The sequence below is a fragment of the Ranitomeya imitator genome, chromosome 1, assembly GCF_032444005.1.
Source record: "Ranitomeya imitator isolate aRanImi1 chromosome 1, aRanImi1.pri, whole genome shotgun sequence".
NCBI classification, from domain to species: domain Eukaryota; kingdom Metazoa; phylum Chordata; class Amphibia; order Anura; family Dendrobatidae; genus Ranitomeya; species Ranitomeya imitator.
The window spans coordinates 490420638-490445087 of record NC_091282.1 but is presented as its reverse complement, the minus strand read 5'-3'; the positions used below and the strand labels follow the sequence as shown (position 1 = coordinate 490445087).

At 44.7% G+C, this 24450-nt stretch overlaps 1 protein-coding gene across 6 annotated transcripts in view; it reads left to right on the top strand.

Moving 5' to 3' along the window:
- The window catches only part of FSD1L (fibronectin type III and SPRY domain containing 1 like), a 97569-nt gene that overhangs the window by 26946 nt on the left and 46173 nt on the right, over positions 1-24450 (top strand). For 4 of the 6 annotated variants that reach the window (XM_069765874.1, XM_069765844.1, XM_069765866.1 and 1 more), the window contains exons 2-4: positions 12570-12665; positions 16284-16415; positions 17808-17909. In XM_069765874.1, the coding sequence (XP_069621975.1) occupies positions 12570-12665; positions 16284-16415; positions 17808-17909 (330 nt within the window). The remainder of the gene's footprint in view (positions 1-12569; positions 12666-16283; positions 16416-17807; positions 17910-24450) is intronic. The other 2 variants (XM_069765891.1, XM_069765884.1) reach the window with 1 other exon arrangement.

The following is a 24450-nucleotide window of genomic DNA, read 5'->3' as shown; positions in this document are numbered from 1 at the left end:
GTCTGTCCCCGGCGCTCTGCTTCTCTGTACTGGCTGTGAGCACAGCGGCCGGAAAGCAGAGCGGTGACGTCACCGCTGTGCTTTCCGGCCGCTGTGCTCACAGTGAGTGCAGGAAAGCACAGCGCCGGGGACAGACAGCGGAAGGTAAGTATGAAGCGTTTGGTTTATTTTTACTTTTAGGATGGTATCCAGGGCAAACATCGGGTTACTAAGCGCGGCCCTACGCTTAGTAACCCGATGTTTACCCTGGTTACCAGCGAAGACATCGCTGAATCGGTGTCACACACGCCGATTCAGCGATGTCAGCGGGAGAGCCAGCGACCAAAGAAAGTGCTGACCCTCTAGCCCCGACCAACGACATCACAGCAGGATTCTGATCGCTGCTGCGTGTCACACTGAACGATATCGCTAGCCAGGACGCTGCAACGTCACGGATCGCTAGCGATATCGTTTAGTGTGAAGGTACCTTTAGGGTACCGTTACACTATACGATTTACCAACGATCACGACCAGCGATACGACCTGGCCGTGATCGTTGGTAAGTCGTTGTGTGGTCGCTGGAGAGCTGTCACACAGACAGCTCTCCAGCGACCAACGATGCCGAAGTCCCCGGGTAACCAGGGTAAACATCGGGTTACTAAGCGCAGGGCCGCGCTTAGTAACCCGATGTTTACCCTGGTTACCAGCGTAAAAAAAAACAAACAGTACATACTTACATTCCGGTGTCTGTCCCTTGCCGTCTGCTTCCCGCACTGACTGACTGCCGGCCGTAAAGTGAAAGCACAGCACAGAGCGCTGTGCTCTGCGTTCACTTTACGGCCAGCAGTCAGTCAGTGAGTGCGGGAAGCAGACGGCAAGGGACCTGACGGACACCGGAATGTAAGTATGTACTGTTTTTTTTTTTTTTTTTACATTTACGATGGTAACCAGGATAAACATCGGGTTACTAAGCGCGGCCCTGCGCTTAGTAACCTGATATTTACCCTGGTTACAAGCGAATGCATCGCTGGATCGGTGTCACACACACCGATCCAGCGATGACAGCGTGAGATCCAGCGACGAAAGAAAGTTCCAAACGATCTGCTACGACGTATGATTCTCGGCAGGATCCCTGATCGCTGCTGCGTGTCAGACAAAGTGATATCGTATGGATATCGCTGGAACGTCACGAATCGTACCGTCGTAGCGATCAAAATGGCACTGTGTGACGGTACCCTAAGCTAAGTTATCGCGAGAACTTATCTTACCGCGAGAACTGCAGTGGACACGGGGCTTCCGGAGGCGGGACAGGTAAGCCGGCATGTAACATGCGTAGTAAGCTGCATTAACGCAGTTACTACTCATTTCACTAATCATTAGATGCGGTTTTACCGCATCTAATGAATTATCTATGGGAAATTTACGGCACGGCGGCGGAGCGTCGCCGCACTGTAAACAGGCATGCTGCGTTCTGAAAAGACGCGCCGCATGTCCGTTTACACGGGTCTGTCGCATGCGTGTTTTACCACATAGTGGAGATGGGATTTCATGATGCTGTAACATCTGGACGCTGCGTGTTTGACGCTGCGGCTGTACGCAGCGTCAAACACGCAGCGTTTCCTGAACGTAGACACATACCCTTACACTTTTTAATCACTTTCTATTCCAATTTTTGGGAGGCAGAGTAAACAAAAACCAGCAATACAGGAATTGTTTTTTTTGGCTTTTTTTAAAGCCATTCTGTGTGTAGTAAAATTGATAAAGCAGTTTTATTCTTCGGGTCAGTACGATTAGTGATACCACATTTATATAATTTTTTTATATTTTGGCTCTTTTTACACAATAAAACTATTTTATAGAAAAAATAATTATTTTTACCTCGCACTATTTGAGAGCTATAACTTTTTTTTTTTTTTTCTGCTCATGGCGCTGTATGGCAGCTTGCTTTTTGCAGGAAAGGATGACTGTTTCAGAGATACCATTTTTATTTACAATCTTTTTTTCACACGGTGTTCACTAAAGGTGTTAACTAGTGGGACAGGTTTATGGGACGGGTCGTTACGGACATGGCGATACCAAATATGTGGGTTTTTTTTCATAATTTATTTATGGGTACAGTATACAGTACAGTATATATTTTTTGATTTAAAATAAATATTTTTTTCCACTTTTTTTTTTCTTCTAATACTTATTCCCACAATGGGCCTTTAACTTTCTGTCTGATCGCTGTTATATGGTATAGCAATGCAGGAGCATTGCTATATCTTTATAGCCTGTCTGTGCTGCAGACACAAGTTTAGTTAGATCATGCACTATGCATGTTCTAACTCAGTGATTTTCAACCTTTTTTGAGCCGCGGCACACTTTTTATACTTAAAAAATCCCGAGGCACACCACCAACCAAAATGGCACAAAATGGTGCGTCCAGGTTTGAGATGAAAGTCTGCAGTCATTCTATGTGACTGCAGGCTTCTGAATTCTCACAGCGCAAGCACTGCACACTTTCAGGATTCTCCCTTGCCAGTGGCCAGAGTAGACGGTCATGACAGCACAAGTATGTGATTTGGATACTTCTGGCCACATTCTAACTAGACGTGTCCGGCCTCAGTCAATTAATTTTCATTGAATGAGGCCACACATGTCTAGTCAGCACGTGACCGCATGTATGTAAATCACCAACATCAGAGAATTATGATAGCAGTGTGCACTGTGAGAATTCAGAAGTCTGCAGTCACATAGTATGACCGCAGACTCATCACAACCTTGGACATCCCCTTTAATGTTCCTAACAAATAAAAATGAGAATTAGTATCACAAAAAAAACACATTTACATCCAGGTACCTGATAGATGACGTTGTTTGTGGAGTCGCCTCTTTCTTTTCATCTTCACCTTGTCCAGATGCCATGATGACTCTTCTCATCCACCGGCAGAGCTCGTTTCTGCAGACTTCCATCTTCTCCTGTCTTCTGCAGCACATCCCGACACAACACCCTTAAAGATAGCAGTGCTATTATAATGCTCCGGAATAAAAATATCTGCCCTAGGCTGAGCCCCTGAGTAAATAATTGCCCCTCACTTTATTCCCAGCACATAATATGACCCTCACTGTCCCTCTTATGGTACATGCCATCCACACTACCCTCTCTCTCTTTTCTATACTTCACACTGCCTTCTCATACGGTGTCCCTCATAGAGAGCCCAGTCTCTCTACTGTGCCCCTTCATTACACTCCTCCTACTTGGCATACTGCCTCCTCCTGGCTGTTACCCTCACACTACTCAGTATCTATTATGTGTCCACTCACACTTTCATCCCCCCATACTGTCTGCACACATGTCTAATAGCCTCCTCCTGTACACCCCCCCCTGCTAACATACCCCTTTGCTCTCTCCATATTTCCTCCTCACACATTCCCCCCTCACACATTCCCCCGACTCCCCATACTGTCCTCACACATCCCATCACCGTTGCTCCCAGTACTGTCAGCACACATTTTTCTCCTCGCTACTGTGTCCACCCCCATCTCCCCACTCACCCCCACAGAATATATCCACTGCCCTTCCGATAGAATAAATCCATCCCCTTCCACAGAATAAATGCACCCTGCCCCACACATGCTAAATAAATTCCAGCCCCCCCCACGTACACACTGAATAAATCCCCCCCCACACACTGAATAAATCCCCCCCCCACACACTGAATAAATCCCCCCCCCACACACTGAATAAATCCCCCCCCCACACACTGAATAAATCCCCCCCACACACTGAATAAATCCCCCCACACACTGAATAAATCCCCCCACACACTGAATAAATCCCCCCCACACACTTAATAAATCCCCCCACACACTTAATAAATCCCCCCACATACTCCCCATAATCCCACCCCACGCTGAATCTTCGGTGTCTTCAGCTCCACAGCACAGGAGCACTTACCACCAAGTCTCTTTTCTCCTGCGCGCCGGATAGTGACGTCAGCAGCGTGATCACATGACTTGATCACGCTGCTGGCGTCGCTCTGACCCAGCGGTCAGAGCCTCAATTGTACTCGCAGCTGGTAGATGTCTGCGAGTACAATTGATCTCCGGGAGCCGGCACGCTGCAGCTTCTCTGTGCTGGCTGTCAGCTTGACAGTCGGCACAGAGAACAGCTGACTCCCGTTCCCCTCGGCACACCCGACCATGTGTCGCGGCACACTAGTGTGCCGCGGCACACTGGTTGAAAAACACTGTTCTAACTAACTTCCTAGTTCCTGGTGACCCGGATGTCATCATGACAATGATTGGGACCCACAGTGACCTTTCGGGGTCTCCGAACCAAGGGCAGAGGGACTTTCTTGCCTCTGCCCGCTCCGGGTACTAAGAGCTAGGTGTCATCTGTCAATCAGCTGACCCCCGGCGGCAATCGCTGGCGCACAGCCTCATGACGTACATGTACTGCATTGGTCGGGAAGGGGTTGTCGGAAACACAAATTAATTTTCATCCTAAATGCCTATCCATTTAATTCCATAATCTAATCTATTTTCGAATATACTTTACTAAATTCCCAATCCTTCCATAATTACACTATCTAACTGCTTTATTATTTATTTATTTTTTAACTACTTTTTGATGATTCTTCGTTTGAGAATTCTCAGTGCATATTGGGACACCAAAACAAAACGTCATCGGGGGACAGAGGCCGCAGTCTCTGCCCCCTCCCTGTAATGAAGCGTCATCAGTGACCTCCATTTCAGGAGCTGGGCTAGTTCCTGATCTACTGAGCATCAGTCAGTTGTCAATTCCGATGGATGCTCAGTAGATTCTTGTCACTGTGCAATATCCACGATCATTTACCCATGGCCCCCATACACATTAGGCTAGTTTCACATTTGCGTTCGAATCCGCAGCGTTTAATCCGCATTTGCAAGTGCAGGAAAAAACAGATAGAAGCACATACAAACGCAGCGTTTTTTTAGATGCATGCGGTTAATAAAACGCAGCGTATTCACGCTTTTGCATGCATTTTGCAAGCGTTTGTGTTTTTTGTGCGCATGGTGAAAAATTTTACAGTAGAAAAAAAACTAGATAACCAGACACCGCCAATGGGACTACAGGGGGCGAGTATTATGGGGTATGTATAGATAGACCCTAGGACTGCTGAAATCTTAACAGTGGTGCTACTGTATCCTGTGTCATGATGGATCTTTGCATGGAGAGCTTTTATTTCAACCTGGATTTAAGCATCAAGCTGTTTCTTGCCTGTGCGTTTGCTTGGGAGCAACACAGAAATCACGAAAGATGGAGAAGGACACGGCTTAGGCGTTTTTGGCGACACCCCATTATCGAACTACGTGAGAGCCGTGGAGCCTACCACACGCTATATGGCGAGCTTAATGCCAACCCGGACAAATTCCTGGAATATACAAGGATGTCGCAAGACTCGTTCCGGGATTTGCTTGCTCGTGTCCAAGGAGCCATCCGGAGACAGGACACCCAGTTCCGTAGAGCGATTCCACCAGAGGAATGTCTGCTGGTTACATTAAGGTATGTTACAATTCTAAACAAATGGCAGTCCTAAAATTTTTTGTTGTTCTGACATGTATTCTTTGCATTTTCCATTGTCTTTAGCAGATCAACACCATAAATAGAATTGATTGTTAATTTTTTTTAATTTATTTTATTACAGATTTCTGGCAACCGGAGAGAGTTTATCATCCATTCACTTCCAATACCGGCTTGGAATTTCCACCCTGTCCGGAATAGTTGTGGACACCTATCGGGCTTTGTGGAATGTTCTCCGGGATGAGTTTATACCCCTACCCACCGCGGACATGTGGATTAAAATTGCTGAAAAATTCTGGAGTGTGTGTGATTTCCCCAACTGTTTGGGAGCGGTGGATGGAAAGCACATCCGCATTATCAAACCAGCCAGAACAGGATCGGAGTACTTCAACTATAAAAAATATTTTTCTGTTGTGCTCATGGAAATAACAGATGCGGACTGTCGCTTCATCGCTGTGGACATTGGAGCTTTTCGCCGTGGCATTGATTCCCAGACTTTCAAGAACTCGGATATTGGGCACCGTGTGTATGGCAAAAATTTTAATTTTCCACGGCCACGACGTCTCCCCAACACTCGAGGTCCACCAATGCCATTTGTTATGGTTGGGGATGAGGCCTTTCAGATGTGTGAAAACCTACTGAAGTCGTATTCCAGTCGGGATTTGAACCACACTAAAAGGATCTTTAACTACAGACTGACCAGGGCCCGAAGAACAGTAGAGTGTACCTTTGGGATTCTAGTCTCAAAATGGCGCAATCTTGCAACAGCCATTAATCTAAAAATGGAGACAGTCGATGAGGTGGTCAAAGTCTGTGTGGTTCTCCACAATTACATAATGGCTAAGGAGCGACACATGAGAGGCCTGAGACGCACTGGAAGGGTGAAATAAACCTGACATTACAGACACACTGGGAGGTGAGGGGGGAGGAATACTGATAGTACGCAGTTTTTTTTAAATTTTTTTCCCTTTCTGGGATCTACGTGTTCTGGGAAGCCTCGGTGGGCTCATTTGTCGCGGCATGGTCGTGGTGGGTGACCTGTCAGGGTCCGGCTGCAGTAGAGTGTGCAGCCATGTCAGAGTCCATAGTGCTCGTAGAGCGTGCAGTCATGCCAGAGTCCATAGTGCTCGTGGAGCAGAAGGCCATGCCAGGGTCCTGCTGCTGCATGGTGGTGGCAGTGGAGGAAGTCCAAGCAGGAGCAGCAGTTGTCATGGTGGAGGCGGTGGGCTGTACAACAGCACTCGGCATGGTGGTGGTGCTGTAGTGGTGTCCGGCAGTGCTAGGAATGGAGGTGGCCGTGCAGTGGTATGCAGCAGAGGTCGGCATTGAGGTAAAGCGTGACAGTGTAGGCACAGGTGGATATACCGCCACTGTCTGCTGAAAATACCGACTCTGCTGCATAGCCTGCAGGTAAGCAGCATTGCAGGCCTGCATGACACCAAGCTGGAGATCAGGAGTAAAGTTTTCCGACATGCCCTGTTCAATTTGGTTAAAAAAATGATGTGCTGGCCTCTGGAGGTCGGCTTTTACTTGGTCAAGGCTTTTGGTGACCACCTGGATACATGTATTCATATGGCTAATGGCAGTATCCAGTCGGTCACCCAAAGCCTTGAGTCCATCATGAAAAACCGAGCTCAAGTGCAAAAACTCGGGCATGAGTGACCTGTCCGATGCCCTCTGCCGCTGCTGGGAGGAGCCCCCCAAAAAAGGGGCAGAGGACTGGGAAAGGGGAACTCCTGATGGACCAGCTTCCTGGTCTCCAGTTAGTGTGGCAGGCCCACTTGCTGCAGCGCTGCTGGATGGTCAACAGTGCTGCTCCATGTGCTGTGAAAAAAGGAAAAAAAATTAATACCAAAAACTAAAAAAACGCCAACTCCTGTTGAATAGAAACATACAGATTATGGCAATACAACACAACCTAATACACTGTAAAAATACCTACGTTCTCTGGGCAAGGACCGGTCTTAAAAATACCAGAATGCGGTGGTATTTATACTTTCGGATCCTTGCTCCAGAGCCACTGGGAACACTGCTCTCTTGACGCAGGTCCTTGTTGAAGCGGTCCTTCATCGAACGCCAACGTGTTTTGACTGAGCACTATTGAAAAAACAAAAAATAATGGTTAGACAATGGACTTTTGGCCATGCTCACACAACTGTGTGTGATGAAACTCCTGAGAGTTTCTGTCATCACACACAGTTGTGTGAGCACGGCCAAGGTCTCTGCTGCTTCACACTGCATTGCAATAGTTACAAAATGCATTTCGGACCCGAGTCGGGGCTTTGTCACAGCCATCCCACATCGTTTTGGCCACCTCATTCCATAGGCACCAGATCATCACGTTGTCCGAGTGCTGTGGAACCCGGGTGTCCCACAACGGGACTCGCTCATGGACCAGGGAGATGAGGATATCGTTGTCAATGAGGTCCTCATCCCGTTCTGGAACCTAAAAAATAAATGAAGACATTAATTTTGGATACATTTACATAAGGAAAAAGAAAACAGAGGCTGAGAAATGACATAATGAAAGTCAAGATAAAAAAAGAGTCCAGAAGAAAAATGTAAAGAAAGAGGAAAGTTAAGCAAGGAAGATTCAAGAATACTAAGGTGAGGATACAGTAAACAGTCAGCCAAGTATACTTACACGCTGCCGCCTTGCCACCCGACCTTGACCCCGCTGCTCCTGCTCACCCTCTGCCGCAGTGGAAGAAGTGCTCTAAAAAAAGGAAAAAAAAAATTGTCACATGTGTAGATGTGACAGAGAATACTTACCAATCTGAGGAGTTGAGTACTCACTTTACTGACATGTAAGGCTTGAGAAGGCCCATGACGTTGCTCCTCATCAGATGAGATTCTGATGCATGCAGAAAGAAAGAAATGGCAGAAATTAGGACATGTAGAGACAGAAAATAGAAAATAAAGGCATTGGCTTTGATACTCACATTGTTCAGTCTTGTTTCCTCCAAGGTGCTTTTGCCGTTCTGGTCTGCTTCTCTGTCTGCTGAGTAGTGACCTGCAAATGCCCACTCCCTCCCTTTATCACCTTGTATGTGGGGGATGGCTAATTAGTGTCTAGACATGTTTTTCTCTGGTGCAACGCATGCGTTCGCAAACGCATGTGCTTACGGCCGCATGCGTTCACATAGACAGCAATGCGTTTTTTTGCCGCATTCCATACGCTAACAACCGCATATGTTTCTAGGCGGCAAATTGACCCCTCTAAAATTACCACATGTAGTGTTTACCGCGCCAAACCGCAGACGACGAAACGACGCATGCGTCAAACGCGGCAAAATGCAACCGAACGCAGGCATATGCGTCCCTAATGTTAAATATAGGAATACACAACGCATGCGGATAATTGCGGAAGAAACGCTGCGGACACAACTGCAAATGTGAAACCGGCCTTAGACTGTTGAATTAGATAGATAATACAGATGCTGGTTCTAGCAAGCAAAAAACCCCAAAAAATGTTTTGTCATCTGTTATCCTTCTAGAATAAGAATTATCCTATTTCTAAGGCCTCATTCAGTCGTCCATGTTGCATCTACATGTTCTATATGTGTTTTCACTAATACAGCACGTATTAATTATAATCTATGGTGCTTTTCACATGTCCATGTTTTTTCACGGACCAGGTGTTCTTTCCAAACTACGAAACGTGTCCGTTTTTCTCCAGTATTACAGATGAAAAGTGCCAATATAAGTCTATATGGGTCTGAAAAACATGGCATCTGTGTTTTGTACAGTGCCTTTTCAGTATTTGAATTTCCACAAAAATTTAAAATAACCAATAAATTTCGTTCAACGTCACAATTGTGTTCCACTTGTTGTTGTTTCGTCACCAAAAGTTAATATTTGGTATCTTTATGTTTGAAGCATGATATGTGGGAAAAGGTTGAAAAGTTCCAGGGGGCCGAATACTTTTGCAAGGCACTGTATGTAGATAACATTACAAAGGATAAGCGAAGCTTTGTAATTTATTTATCCGTGAAAACCGCTGATGGCAAAAACGGACACACTGACCGTACATGGATGACACCCTAATCCAAAAAGCTGACACCGGTATCATATTTTCATATGCACGTTTAAACAAGGACATATACTGTACATGAGGCCTTGTAGTGGAGTTGTCTTTAAGAGATCACCCGGATGCTATTTACAAGCTGCATTTATTGCAATTGGCAGATAATACATAGATAATACATACTCGCATCAGATGAGACAGATTTCAATCAGATGGCAGTTTACACTCCAGTTAAGATTGTTGATGGTCTGATTGGATAGAAATTGGTCAGTTATCTGTATGTGTAAAATCACTCTGGTCTCACAACTTGTACAAATTTGTTTCCACTGATATTCCAGACTTTCGCAAGTCTCAACTCCAGACTTAAAGGGAACCTGTCACCTGAATTTGGCGAGACTGGTTTTGGGTCATATGGGCGGAGTTTTCAGGTGTTTGATTCACCCTTTCCTTACCCGCTGGCTGCATGCTGGCTGCAATATTGGATTGAAGTTCATTCTATGTCCTCCGTAGTACACGCCTGCACAAGGCAAGATTGCTTTGCGCAGACATGTACTACGGAGGACAGAGAATGAACTTTAATCCAATATTGCAGCCAGCATGCAGCCAGCGGGTAAGGAAAGGGTGAATCAAACACCTGAAAACTCCGCCCATATGACCCAAAACCAGTCCCGCCAAATTCAGATGACAGAGTCCCTTTAAATGCCCACCATTAGATCATACTTTCAGCATTTTCTTAGTATTGCACAGATTATAATTCCATCACCTGTGCATTAGTAAGTAAATCCTGAAAGCGTGACCTATTGGTGGACCTTGAAGACTGGAGTTGGTGAACACATCTCTCTATAGTTTCACACTCTGCCTACACGCATGGCCAAAAGTGTTGGCACCCTTGAAAATGAAGTATGGTTTTACTCACGGAAAATTATTGCAATTACACATAAACATGTGTATTGGAACAACACAAAAAGATGGGGAAAAAAGGTAAATTGGACATAATTTCACACACAACTCCAAAAATGGGCTGGATAAAATTGTTGGCACCTTTTCAAAATCGTGGGTAAACAACTTTGTTTCAAGCATGTGATGCGTGTTCAAATTTGCCCTTTTGCAAGTAACAGGGGTGGGCAACATGAAAATCACACCTGAATCCAGATAAAAAGGGGAGACGTTGACACACACTTTCCATTGTGTGTCTGTGTGCCACACTGTGCATGAAGAACAAAGAGAAGAGAACTGTCTGAGGATGTTGATATTTTTCACCAATTTTTTTTTTTTTTTTTGTTCTCAAGTCCATCTCCAGAGATTTCGATGTTCCTTTGTCCTTGGAGCGCAACGTAATCAAGAAGTTTACAACCCATGGTGCTGTAGCTAATCTGGATGCGGACGGCAGAGAAAAATTGATGATGCAACGCAGGATAGTTTAGATGGTGGATAAGCAGTCCCAATCAAGTTCCAAAGAAATTCAAGCTCTCCTGCAGGCTCAGGGTGAATCCGTGTCAGCACAAACTATCCGTCAACATTTAAATGAAATGAAATCCTATGGCAGGAGACCCAAGAGGATCCCACTGCTGACTCAGACATAAAAAAGCTAAACCGCGGTTTACCAAAATGTACGTGAGTAAGCCAAAATCTTTCTGGAAAAGCGTTTTGTGGACAGATGAGACCAAGATAGAGCTGTTTGGTAAAGCAAATCATTCTACTGTTTACCGAAAACTTAATGAGGCCTACAAAGAAAAGAACACAGTACGTGCAGTCAAATATGGCGGATATTGAAAAATGTTTTGGGGCTGTTATGCCTCTTGCACTGGGTGCCTTGTCTGTGTGCAAGGCATCATGAAATTTGAAGATTCCCTAAGGATTTTGGGTGGCAATATAGTGCCCAGTGTCAGAAAGCTTAGAGTTTGCGTCATGGGTCTTCCAACAGGACAGTGACCCCCAAACATACTTCAAGAAGCACCCAGAAGTGGATGGAAGCAAAGAGCTGGAGAGCTCTGAAGTGGCTAGTAATGAGTCCGGATCTAAATCCCATTGACCACCTGTGGAGAAATGTCAAAATAGATGTTGGGAGGAGGCACCCTTCAACTATGAGAGACCTGGAGCAGTTTGCAAAAGAAGAATGGTCCAAAATACCAGTTGAGGTGTAAGAAGCTTGTTGATGGTTATAGGAAGCAATTGATTGTGGTTATTCTTTTCCAAAGGGTGTGCAACCAAATATTAAGTTGAGGGTGCCTACAATTTTGTTTGGCCCATTTTGGGGGTTTTGTGTGAAATTATTACGAATTTGTGTGTGTGTGTGTGTGTTCTAATACACACAAAGGAAATACATGTTTTATTGTACACATGTTTAATTGCTATAATTTTCTGGGAGAAATACTTCATTTTCTGGAACAATTTCAGGGGTGCGAACACTTTCGGCCATGACTGTATAAGATAATACTGGCTCCTAGTATTTACTTACTGGGCTCTGACTTTGTATTGTATGAATATGTCTATGTAGTTTGCTGAAGATCGCATTTTACTGCCATCTGCCGCTCTGCAAATCCACCAAATCAAACATTATTCTACAGAAAACATTTGTTTTAAGGGAGGGTGCAAATGGCTAAACAGGATACAGTGCCTTTTAACTAGTACTAAACTTGAAGATGCATATGGTAATTCAGTATTGCTAATAAACCTGTTTTAAGTAAAATGGTAATTCAGTAAAACCTTAGTTGACCTGAAGCCTCCCAGTAAGGGGCTCTCCTGGCACCAGCGCTGTTACTGTCCTGGGAGGGATTATTGCTTATATGGCAGAATAATAAGATTTGCTCAGTAATCTGTGACTTTACGCTATCCGCAGAATCAGACTGTTGCAATGCATCCCTCATAGTGTCGACAGAAGCTGTCAGTAGTTACTGCCCATATTTCTACACTGCTTATTCCCCCTTTATGTTTTGCATGAAAATTTTGAGAACAGAAATTATTCAGATTACTTTTTTTTTAATATAATCTCATTCACTTCTATTTTGTCTTTAGGAAGCATTGCAGAGGATCATCACCACACTTGCTAATAAAAATGATGAAATTCAGAATTTTATTGACACATTAAGCCATGTACTGAAAGGTGTGCAGGTATGTGCCAAGAGATCTAACTTTGATATTTGCCTAAGTTATGCATATGTAATCACCGAATAAGAGTTAATATCTAAAATATTAAAGGGGTTGTCCACTACTTTCAATTACCCCCCCACCCCGGGGCCCCTAATGATTTGTGCAATTACCTTCCGTTGCCGTTTTCGCCTGTGAGCGGCGCTATTCTGGCTGCTGAGTCCGGGTCACGTGACCCCCAGGCTCATTTCCGCCGACGTCACGTCAATTTCCAGGCTCTGAAAATTGACGTGACGTCAGTAGCAGGCGTGACCCAGCCTCACAGTCAGCAGTCACTCATCAAGAGTGACTGGGCTGGGGGCGGGCGGGGCTGAATGTGTGTGTGCTCACTGCTGCTGGGTTCTGCGGGCAGGGCTGTGCTGCGGTGAGCGGTCGCCGGGGGTCTGGGGGCCGATGTCTGCAGACCGGCGCCGGTGTCTGCCTGCCGGCGCTGGGGTCCGCTGCGGGGTGTGTGTGTGGTGTGTGTGCCTATCCATTATTAATCCAATAGTAAGAAAGGGTTAATAAAACACACACATTTGGAAAAAAGTATTTTAATATTCTTCATTTAACCATACTTACCATACTTCAGCGCCTGCAAAAAAAAGGAAAATAATAAACCGTATACTACCTGTCCATCGTAGTCCAATTAATAACGAGTGTCCCACGACGATCTCCCCTATAGAACAGTGACATCGGGTGATAGCACTGGGCACTTTGTGCTGGCGTTCATTATCTTTTTCACAGCTCCGTATGCAATCCTCCGTGCCTGGTTGGCGCATGCGCAGGTCAGGTGCCTCTTCATGACTTCCTGCTTCGCTCACCATGGTTACGCATAGCGTCTAATGCCTGCGTTCCAGATGCGAAGAGCAGGAAGTCCTTCCTTATGAGAGAGGAGGTCCAGGGACCGGCGCATGCGCAGCACACCACCGATGATGCGGACATTGCAGGCAGCTGTGTTCGCCAGTATATATAGACCGTAGCTGCACCATTAACACACACACACACCCTGTTGAGGAAGCTACATGGCGAAACGGCGCTGTCGGGGTGCCCGAGGCAGTACACACGAGGTCTAAGTTCACATGTAAGTAGCATGCTGTAAACAACAATAGCCTAGTCCAGGCTTGTGTATGTATTTACTTTGCACTAAGCACTGCCACTTTACAACTAGGATCCTGACATAGAGCAGTTTCCATTTGGAGTTGATGGTATTTATATACATATACTTGCCGGCTTTATTTTTGCACAATGCATTGCCACTTTACAAATAGGATCCTGGTATAGAGCAGTTTCTATTTTTGTGTTGTGGGTATATTGAGATTAGGTTAGCTGGATGCTCCAATATTGCTTATGATTACATATGTGCACTTATGCCCTGTGTGATTTTTTTTTTTTTTTTTTTATACTGTCCTCGGATGTTTGTTCGTGATATTCCCTTGTTAAAATTTTAACTTGTGTATATGAAATAAATTATTAAATTTTAAATTACATATTCATTTTCTGGCTGTTGCCTCTAATTCTCCCATGTGTTATGGGGGATGTTGATTAGTGACTCTCACTTAGCTGCCTGGGTGCTGTGTTCCCAGAAGCCGCCGATCCGGCATCCAGATGCGATCCCTCCGTTTGCGATCCTCCTTGGCGATGCGGTTCCAGGAGCCTCCATGTGCCAATCCTGGGAAATCGTTGCGCCGGTGGGTTCCATGGAGCTGTCCCGGTCTGCAGTAGCGCCCCTTGGTGGTTCGGAGGGCACGGCGGGTCTAAATAGCGTAGCCGACCCGCCCCTGTTAACCTAGTCACCCCCCCACGGATCCATCCCGCCCGCCGCCTCCGCAGCCCAAACATTACCTGGACGTCTTCCACCCCCACCCCCCACCCCCCAGCTGGATCCCCTGGGGTCTGGAGGTGCTGCAGTGCCAGAGGGGCCGCATGCAATCTCAGCAGCAGCGGCCAGCGAGTGGGCGGAGCAATGGCGGCGCCCATCACTAACCGCTCTGCGCTCTGGGGCCTGTGCTGCTTCCACCTGCAGGTCTCCCACATCGCGCTGAGCGGAGGCCCGGATGGATGGGCCCCCGCCGCTCCTGTACCTGGCTCCTTCTCCAACGTCGTGCCCGGTAAGTGGGTGGTCCTCCCCTGCCGCAATGAAGATGGAGGCGCCCACTGAGCAGGCCCCCGCCCGGTCCTGCGCGCCGTACCACGCTGCTGAGCTGGGCCCGTTCCCGGCTGGGCTCCCGCCGCTCCCCTGCCTGGCTCCTGGGTCGTATCAGCTGATCCAGACGAGGGGGAGGCCGACACCTCCCCCCGCTGCAGGCCCCGCCGAGCTGTAGGATTCCTCCCGGCTCCCTGGCAGTGCGCGCTAGGATTGCGGCCTGCTGCTGCAGCCGGAGGGTCTCCTCATACGGCGCCGGGCCCGGGGGGGGGGTAACATCGGGGCTCAGGCGCTCTGGAGGCCGAGACCTCCGAGGCCGGCAGCCCTCATTTCGCGGCCGAGACGGCCCGGTTCCCCCATCGGGTAGCAGGCCTTGCAAAGATGCCTGCAGGCCTGCGGCCCAGTACGTCCTCACTAAACTGAAAATAAAGATTAAAAAACAACCACAAGATGGATTTAATCAACCAAGGTCTCATTTTAATCAGTATAACGGCGCCGACCTGACACTGTGTGTAGGATACTGTGCACAATCCTGCTGGAAGGTTCCTTTTAAGGGAAGTGTGTTGGCACAAAATGACTATCCATGCACAGTATCTTGTAGTGAATATAGCTGCCTTAAATATCCTACCTTTAGTGTCCAAATCTATTGCCGTATTTTCTAGAAATGGTTCTTTATTCATGTATGCTAATAAGATTCTTAGTGTACCCTCGGCGTGGCCCGAGCAGTTCATTGCACCTTCCCACCTACTTGCTTTCCATCTCCACCCTCGTTATCCTTCCCAGGACACAGGAGAGGTTAGAGATCAAAGGGAAAACGAGTCGGTGGGAAGGTACATTGAACTGAATGGCTATGCCAAGGGTGCACAGAGCGCCTCATTAGGATATTTGAATAAAGTATTTTGGTCAAACACTGAAATGGATTTGGACACTAAAGGTGATCTTTTTTATTTGTTTTCTAGTGCTAGATTTCTGATCAGGTGCTGTGCTTGGTTTGAGCAGTCACTCTGTATTGACAGACTCCCATTACATTTCCTTACAGCTTGCCTGTTCTACAACCTGCTTAAATTCCTAGGAGCCATCTTAAAAGTAATTACCGGTATTTGGACCAGGAACACTGCATCTGGTGTTCTGTTTCGCCAATAGGCATCACAGTCACTTGAATGGCGGTGACTAATGAGTCCATCGCACAAGTAGCCGTCTGGCGCTGTTAACTAAGAAGAGCGATGAATGCCTTCTGCTCTTTGTTTAATGGCATCTTTGCCCAGAGGACTATTCATTTAGGATAGACAACTGTGGAAATAAAAGGGTGTGCAAATAGTTGCTTGAGCCCTGGAAAAAAAAAACCAGCCCATCCACAAATTTGGTTAAACGCAATATACGGTAATTAGTTTTAAAGACTATAGATAAATTTTATTTATGGGGCGATTGGTGATCTCTATCTTGGCTTTGTTTTGTAGGCAAACTCTACCAAAGTGCTGTCAGACTTGGATGAAGAGTTTGATGGCCTTTACTCAGTGCTCGACGAGATGAAAGAGAGCATGACTAACAGTATAAAGCAAGAACAAGCCCACAAATGCCAGGAGTTACAAGTGAGTGTGCACTTAATGGTAATTTTATGGTTATTACTGGATACTGATAGTTGACTCCTCTTTATGGAATTAAGATTTACATGGACATCATATGAATATTTGTTTTATTCTCGCGTCTTCATATGAACCCATTGGCGAATCTGCCGAAATTATCCATAGGGCCTCATGCAACCAAGGTAGTCAATAGGCAATGTATGTCCTAGTCAAACCTAAAATTCAAAATATATATATATATATATATATATATATATATATATATATATATATATATATATATATATATATATATATATATATATATATATATATATATATATATATATATTCTGTAGTGGTTTGAATCATTGCAATGTATAAACAGGCCTATACTTTTTATTTGGGTTTTGGGATTAAATTAGGCCAGGAGCAACTACCGTACTTCAATTTTGCTGTGGATTGCTTGAGTTTTTGGTTTATTCTGAGTCTCAAAAAGCAAACTTATTGGTAAATTGGCTTTTTATTAAATTGCTCTCAAGCATAGATTGGAGCGAAGCTATCCTCCGAAAATGACCCATTGATTAAATCATCTTTCTGTGTTAAATGAATGTTCAAAACATTTTTGGTAATGTGTGTTTATTCTTAAGGCCGTGTTCCCACCTTCAGTATTTGACATCAGTATTTGTAAGTCAAAAACATAAGTGAGCGAAAAATACAGAAGTTGTGACGTGTTTCTATTACTTTTCCTCTGTTCCACTCCTGGTTTTGGCTTACACATACTGATGTGAAATACTGTCCCAATACTGAAGTTGGGAACATGGCCTTAAATAGATTGTGCTATGAACAATTTTCATACAGAACATTCGGGCTTTTTAAGACTATAACTTCCTTTTGTTTGAGGAAACAACACATGTACATAGCCACAATGGTTAGATTGTGACCCTATCTTTGGTACTGAAGTGTCTAATGAGCATGTATAAAGATCAGAGATGGGGAGCAAGGTCAACTGTGACCTCGCCTATTGTGATTGGTGGATCCATCAGCTGTGTATAGACGTCTTACCTTTCATTGTGATCCTGCCTCTGATGATTACACTCCTGTAAACTCTTCCTTAAAGAACAGGAAGTAGGAGTCTAAAAAAATCATAGTGGCCAGTGTGAAAACTGCAGGATTTTTTTCCCTCTTTTATGAAAGATCATGATATGTAAGATAAAATATCCAAACAATTTCCATTTTTAAAGTACTTAAACTTATTTATACAGCAGATATTTTTCTTAAGATTGATTCCCTTTCAGATGTGAGTATTTTGAATAAGTAGCTTTATGGATTTTGATTGGTAATGTCTTTGCTCTTCTACATTATGTCACTCCAAACTCCGACTTAACGTTGCCCTCTGATCTCGCCATTCTGTTCTAGAATCAGCTGTCCCAGTGTACAAATGCCTTGGAGAGCTCAGAGGAGCTATTAGAGTTTGCTTCACGGTCAATGGACGTAAAGGAGCCTGAGGAGTTCACCAAGGTACAGGAATGTGACATTGAAGAGAAACCTTAGAGACATGTTTCTTCATACATTTTTTACATATACACTTACAGGGTTACTTGTAGGAGCATGGATTGCCTCAGCATGAGTATATTTAGGGACATAGCTAGGCACCTTCACTGGTTTCATAGCATTCATGTTTTACTATATTCAGATCGGCCATAACTATGCTGACTACTGGTCAATACTTTAAGCGCCAAGCTACACGTTACCTAAAGGTATTGTTATTAAACTAAGCGCTAGTTGCCTACCTTTGCCACACCAGCGTCACGTCCCCGCTGCTCCATACTGGTAATTGGTGACCGCTGTAGTAGTGAAGTTATGTCTACAACACTTGAGCTCTCCGGTCAGGCACTGGGTCAGCAGTCTTATTATTCTGGCTACCTTGCTGAATCCAGTGACTGGCTGCAGTGGTCACATGATGTATACATCATATCACTGCAGGCTTGTCACGTGTCCAGCAGAGAACAGTGGAGAGGCAGAGTTTCGAGCGGCATGGTACATGCCTACCGCTGTCAGCATAACCAGCACGCTGTCACGATTCAGCAATTTACAGTCACGCATAGTGGTTTAGGCAATCCAAAATTACTGATGAGTGAATAAAGCCTAAAAAAATGAAATGAGTTGTTTAAGTATGCCATAATTGATAGTTTTATTCTGATCCTGAAATTTGAAAGGATCCTTTTGTATAATCTGTTAGTTGTGACTTGGCATCATACATATTACACCATCTTAAAACTGGTGAAACTCCCATTGGCATGATGCCATTGCTTCCAATATTGTTTGGTCATCATACAGCTGTCCTGCCGTCAGATTCTGTTTACTTCTGACATTACCGCAATTTTGCCTTTATAACGTGATATACCTCTGTAAGGCCTCTTTCACACTTGCGTCGTTTGGCATCCGTCGCAATGTGTCGTTTTGGGAAAAAAACGGATCCTGCAAATGTACTCGCAGGATGCGTTTTTTGCCCATAGACTTGTATTAGCGACGGATTGCCACACGTCGCGTCCGTCGTGCGACGGATCCGTCGTGTTTTGGCGTACCGTCGTCACAAAAAATAGTTTAATGTAACGTTTTTTTGTCCATCGCGTCCGCTCCCTCCTCCCCGGAACTTCAGAATGGGCAGCGGATGCGTTGAAAAACTGGTGCTGCTAGACCTCCATACACATTAGATGGCTGTCGGATGACAGCCATCTCTCACATTCACAGGAATGCTAATTTCAGCCTATCGCTCCTGTGTTCTCTGAGAGCCACTGCCAGACTCCAGTGGCAGCAGCTTATTTATAGTAGAACAATTGATAGGCCATTGTAAATCCAACAAAGCAGTATACTTCAGTAGATCTCCATACTTTTTAGACCATCAACTGATCCCTCTGATATTGTCTAGCTCTGTTCACTTTAGACACGTGTATGGTGGCCTTTACTCCCCTTTAAATAGCTAGCTGACAACTTTCTAAAGTGCATAACCAGTGTATCGAAGAATTCCCATCAAAATTATCTTAACCCCTTCATTGACCTTGGGATTTTCCGTTTTTCCGTGTTCGTTTTTCGCTCCCCTCTTTCCCAGAGCCGTAACATTTTTATTTTTCTGTCAATTTGACCATGTTATGGCTTATTTTTTGCGGGACAAGTTGCACTTTTGAACGACATCATTGGTTTTACCATGTCGTGTACTAGAAAACGGGGAAAAAAATTCCAAGTGTGATGAAACTGCAAAAAAAGTGCAATCCCACACTTGTTTTTTGTTTGGCTTTTTTGCTAGGTTCACTAAATGCTAAAACTGACCTGCCATTATGATTCTCCAGGTCAGTACGAGTTCACAGACACCTAACATGTCTAGGTTCTCTTTTATCTAAGTGGTGAAAAAAAAATTCCAAACTTTGCTAAAAAAAAAAAAGCGCCATCTTCCGATACCCGTAGCGTTTCCATTTTTTGTGATCTGGGCTCAGGTGAGGGCTTATTTTTTTGCGTGCCAAGCTGATGTTTTTAATGATACCACTTTTGTGCAGATACGTTCTTTTGATCGCCCGTTATTGCATTTTAATGCAGTGTCGCGGCGACGGAAAAAAGGACTTCTGGCGTTTCAATTTTTTTCTCATTATGCCGTTTAGCGATCAGGTTAATCCTTTTTTTATTGATAGATCGGGCGATTCTGAACGCGGCGATACCAAATATGTGTAGGTTTGATTTTTTGTTTTATTTTGAATGGGGCGAAAGGGAGGTGATTTCAACTTTTTTATATTTTATTTTATTTTTTTTTTTCACTTTTTTTTTTTTTTTTTTTTACTTTTGCCATGCTTCAATAGCCTGGGAGGCTAGAAGTTGGAACAACTGGAACGGCTCAGCTGCATAGCAGCAATCATCAGATCGCTGCTATGTAGCTGAAATGCAGGCTTGCTATGAGCACCGACTACAGGGTGGCGCCCACAGCAAACAGGCATCAGTAACCATAGAGGTCTCAAGGACCCATCGCTGACCCCGGTCATGTGACAGGGTCGGCGATGCGCTAATTTCCGTCTTGATGGCCGGAAGCGGCGGTTAAATGCTGCTGTCTGCGTTTGAGAGCGGCATTTAGTTAATAGCAGCGGGTGAATCGCAATTTCACACGCCGCTATTGCGGGCCCATGTCAGCTGTTCAAAACAGCTGACATGTCCCGGCTTTGATGCGGGCTCACCGCCGGAGCCCGCATCAAAGCGGGGGTTCTGTCCTCGGACGTACTATCCCGTCTGAGGTCAGAAAGGGGTTAATATATTGCAATCATCATATTGAGCATATCAAAATTGCTCATTTTGCCTTTCTACCCAGTAAATTCTTCTATTTTCCATTAGGTTTATTAAAATACAACATGATTAAAAACTGACTAGCTGAATCTTTCTAAGGCTAGGTTCACATAGCATATGCGCTAAACGGATTGCACTAACGCAAACTAAATGCGCTAATGCAATGTACAAAAAGTGATTGCGTTTAGCGATCCCGCTAGCGCAGACGCCCGATCTGCGCTAGCGAGAACGGACCCAAAAACGCTGCAAGCAGTGTTCGAGGTCCATCAGAAAATAACGGGACATCGCTAACGCATGCCAAAAATGGCGTACGTTAGCAATGCGTTAGTTACATTGCGGTCAATGGGTGCGCTAACGGATCCGTTACATAGCGTTAATTGCGCCATGTAACGGATTCCGTCAGCGGACACCCACTAAAGCAATCTGACCCCAGCCTAAGCTTTATGTATCGGGATCCAAGAAGTATTGTTTCTCCTTGCGGGGAGTGACATGTTAAGCATGTTGAAATGAGGAGACTTACTGTAAAGCCGCAATGCTCCACATTGACTGTTAGGATTGCTACTTCCAATAGGTGGCACTAGAGTTCTAGTCCTCTTCCTCTCTGAAGACACAATTTGCAAGCTCTATGTAGAAACAGGAGGTCGGTTTTCCCTGCATGAGTCATCACTGCAAAAGTCAATGTCAGTTGGGAGGAGGGAGCAGCTGAGTCAGGAGTTGAATAGTGGAATGATTTCTGCAGGGACAAGAGACTTTAGGTACCTTCACACTGATCAACTTTCCAACGATCACGACCAGTGATACGACCTGGCCGTGATCGTTGGAAAGTCCTTGTGTGGTCGCTGGAGAGCTGTCACACAGACAGCTCTCCAGCGACCAACGATGCCGAAGTCCCCGGGTAACCAGGGTAAACATCGGGTTACTAAGCGCAGGGCCGCGCTTAGTAACCCGATGTTTACCCTGGTTACCATTGTAAAAGTAAAAAAAAAAAAACCACTACATACTCACATTCTGGTGTCTGTCACGTCCCTCGCCCTCAGCTTCCCGCACTGACTGTGTGAGCGCTGGCCGTAAAGCAGAGCACAGCGGTGACGTCACCGCTGTGCTTTACGGCCGGCCCTCACAGTCAGTGCGGGAAGCTGAGGACGAGGGACGTGACAGACACCGGAATGTAAGTATGTAGTGGTTTTTTAACTTTTACAATGGTAACCAGGGTAAACATCGGGTTACTAAGCGCGGCCCTGCACTTAGTAACTTGATGTTTACCCTGGTTACCCGGGGACTCATCGCTGGATCGGCACGCCGATCCAGAGATGACAGCGGGTGACCTGACGACAAAATAAAGTTCTGGCCTTCTAGCTCCGACCAGCGATGTCACCGCAGGATCCAGATCGCTGCTGCATGTCAAACACAACGAAATCGCTATCCAGGACGCTGCAACGTCACGGATCGCTATCGTTATCTTTCAAAAGTTGCTCAGTGTGACAGTACCTTTTCTGTTTTTACATAGATCAAAGAGAAGAATTAGCTGGGTAGAAAGGCGAAAATGAGCAATTGTAAGTAAGCGGCGCTATATAATATGATTGCAATACATTAAGAGGATAAAAATGCTGGAGTGCTTTCTTAAATAAGAGATCCACCTGTGTCCTACATGTGGAAAAGTGACTGTTCATTTTTTGACAGACTTTGAAACAGTCTCAGATTCTGTCAAAAATGCCTATAAAAAAAATTAGGCAGCAAACAAAGCTTTTTTTTTTTTTTTTTTTTCAGAAAGTGATGGCCACTTCGTGTTATACAGATACAGAACAGGAAATGAAAATACTAGTGCATATGTTAACCCAGCTTTAAAGAGAGTGCAAAAAGACTGTACAAACCAAGCTCAGACGCTTGGTTGGACCTTTTGAGTAGTTCAGCATGCCTTTCCACATATGTGTTTTTCCTTCTATCTCTGTAGAGATAAATGGAAAACAATCAGCTGTTAAAGTGCGTTGAAGCGTATGACCACACCAAGGGTGCACTGAGCACATGTGCTTGGTTTGAACAGTCGTATTGTGATGAAAGACTTACCGTACTTAGAATGGTGTATACTTCATTATTACCCTGATACAAACAGCTGTATTTTTAGTGCCTAAAGTGAACTTTAGCTGGTTCCTCCTTGTTTTATAAAATGTGGTTTAGTGAATTTCTGCCACCTTTTAAAAGATCAAAAACCTTTATTTTATGACAAATATAGCATAAATTCTCTGCTTCATATGAGAAACTTTAATTTGGGAACAAATGGTCAAGTTGTAACTTTAGTCCGCAAGTTCTATGAAACAAGGCAGGCTGTTTAAAATCCTCCAGATGGGCAACAAAGTGCACAATGAATGGCTTGGTAGGCGGCATTGGGAAGCAGTGGAGCGTAGGGATGACATCACTAACCAAACACAAGCCTTCCAGACGTGGGAAGAATTGTCCACAATGCTTCTCCTTTCTCTGCACGGTCCCTGGGAACAGAAGGGAAAATGTCACCTTTTCAGCAGCTCTCCAATCTGTCGCTTCTCATGAAATGTGGAAGACTTTACTATAGTTGTATGTATTTGTAACCAGCTTAGCTGGCTTTTCAATGCGGAGTGTCGATTTATCCTGATGTCAAAACGACATCAACTCCTTTCCTTTATTTATTTTTTATACTCATTTGTACTGCAAAACTGGTGCGCTGAATCATGTAACACAGAGAGGGACCAGGGTTGAGGACTTGACTTCAGAAATTTTTTTTTTTAGACTGCTCATCAAAGCGTCACGGACAGATATTGGAAAACCATGATAAATCATTACGGTTCTAAGTTACACATGTCTACAGCCCGTAATTCTGACGGCTGCATTCACTGTAAACTGTAAAATAGTAATTACAATCAAAATAATCTGTATGCGTTTCTTCAGCTTCAAAAAACTGAGTAACCGTCGATTTAATTTTGATCCCATTTATCAATGGTAGACGTGAAAATAAACAGCTGTGTAATATATCTTATCGGTGGAATTTGCTTCTTTCTCTGCCAGAATTCATCAGTTCTTCTCGATGTGCATACTTTTCTACCCAATGATGACAGAAGTATTCTAGGAGTGATACCTTTATTGGCTAACCAGAAAATAATGTTTGCAAGCTTTCAGAGCACAGAGGCTCCTTCTTCAGGCAAGATTACAAATAGATTAATAAGAAAAAAGCACAATATTTAAAGAATAGTACAGCAGGACATTTGTTAGGGGGTGGGAAGTGTGATGAGTCCATAGATAAGCCAAGATAATCAAATTAGGCATTTTCTTACAAATGGAGAGGCAATGGGAACAATGTTCTAAAGGTACCGTTACACTAAACGATTTACTAACGATCACGACCAGCGATACGACCTGGCCGTGATCGTTGGTAAGTTGTTGTGTGGTCGCTGGAGAGCTCTCCAGCGACCACGCAGCGATCGGCATCGTTGTCTAGATCGCTGCAGCGTCGCTAAATGTGACGGTACCTTAAGAACATTGTTCCCATTGCCTCTCCATTTGTAAGAAAATGCCTAATTTGATTATCTTGGCTTATGTATGGACTCATCACACTTCCCACCCCCTAACAAATGTCCTGCTGTACTATTCTTTAAATATTGTGCTTTTTTCTTACTAATCTATTTGTAATCTTGCCTGAAGAAGGAGCCACTGTGCTCTGAAAGCTGCAAACATATTATTTTCTGGTTAGCCAATAAAGGTATCACTC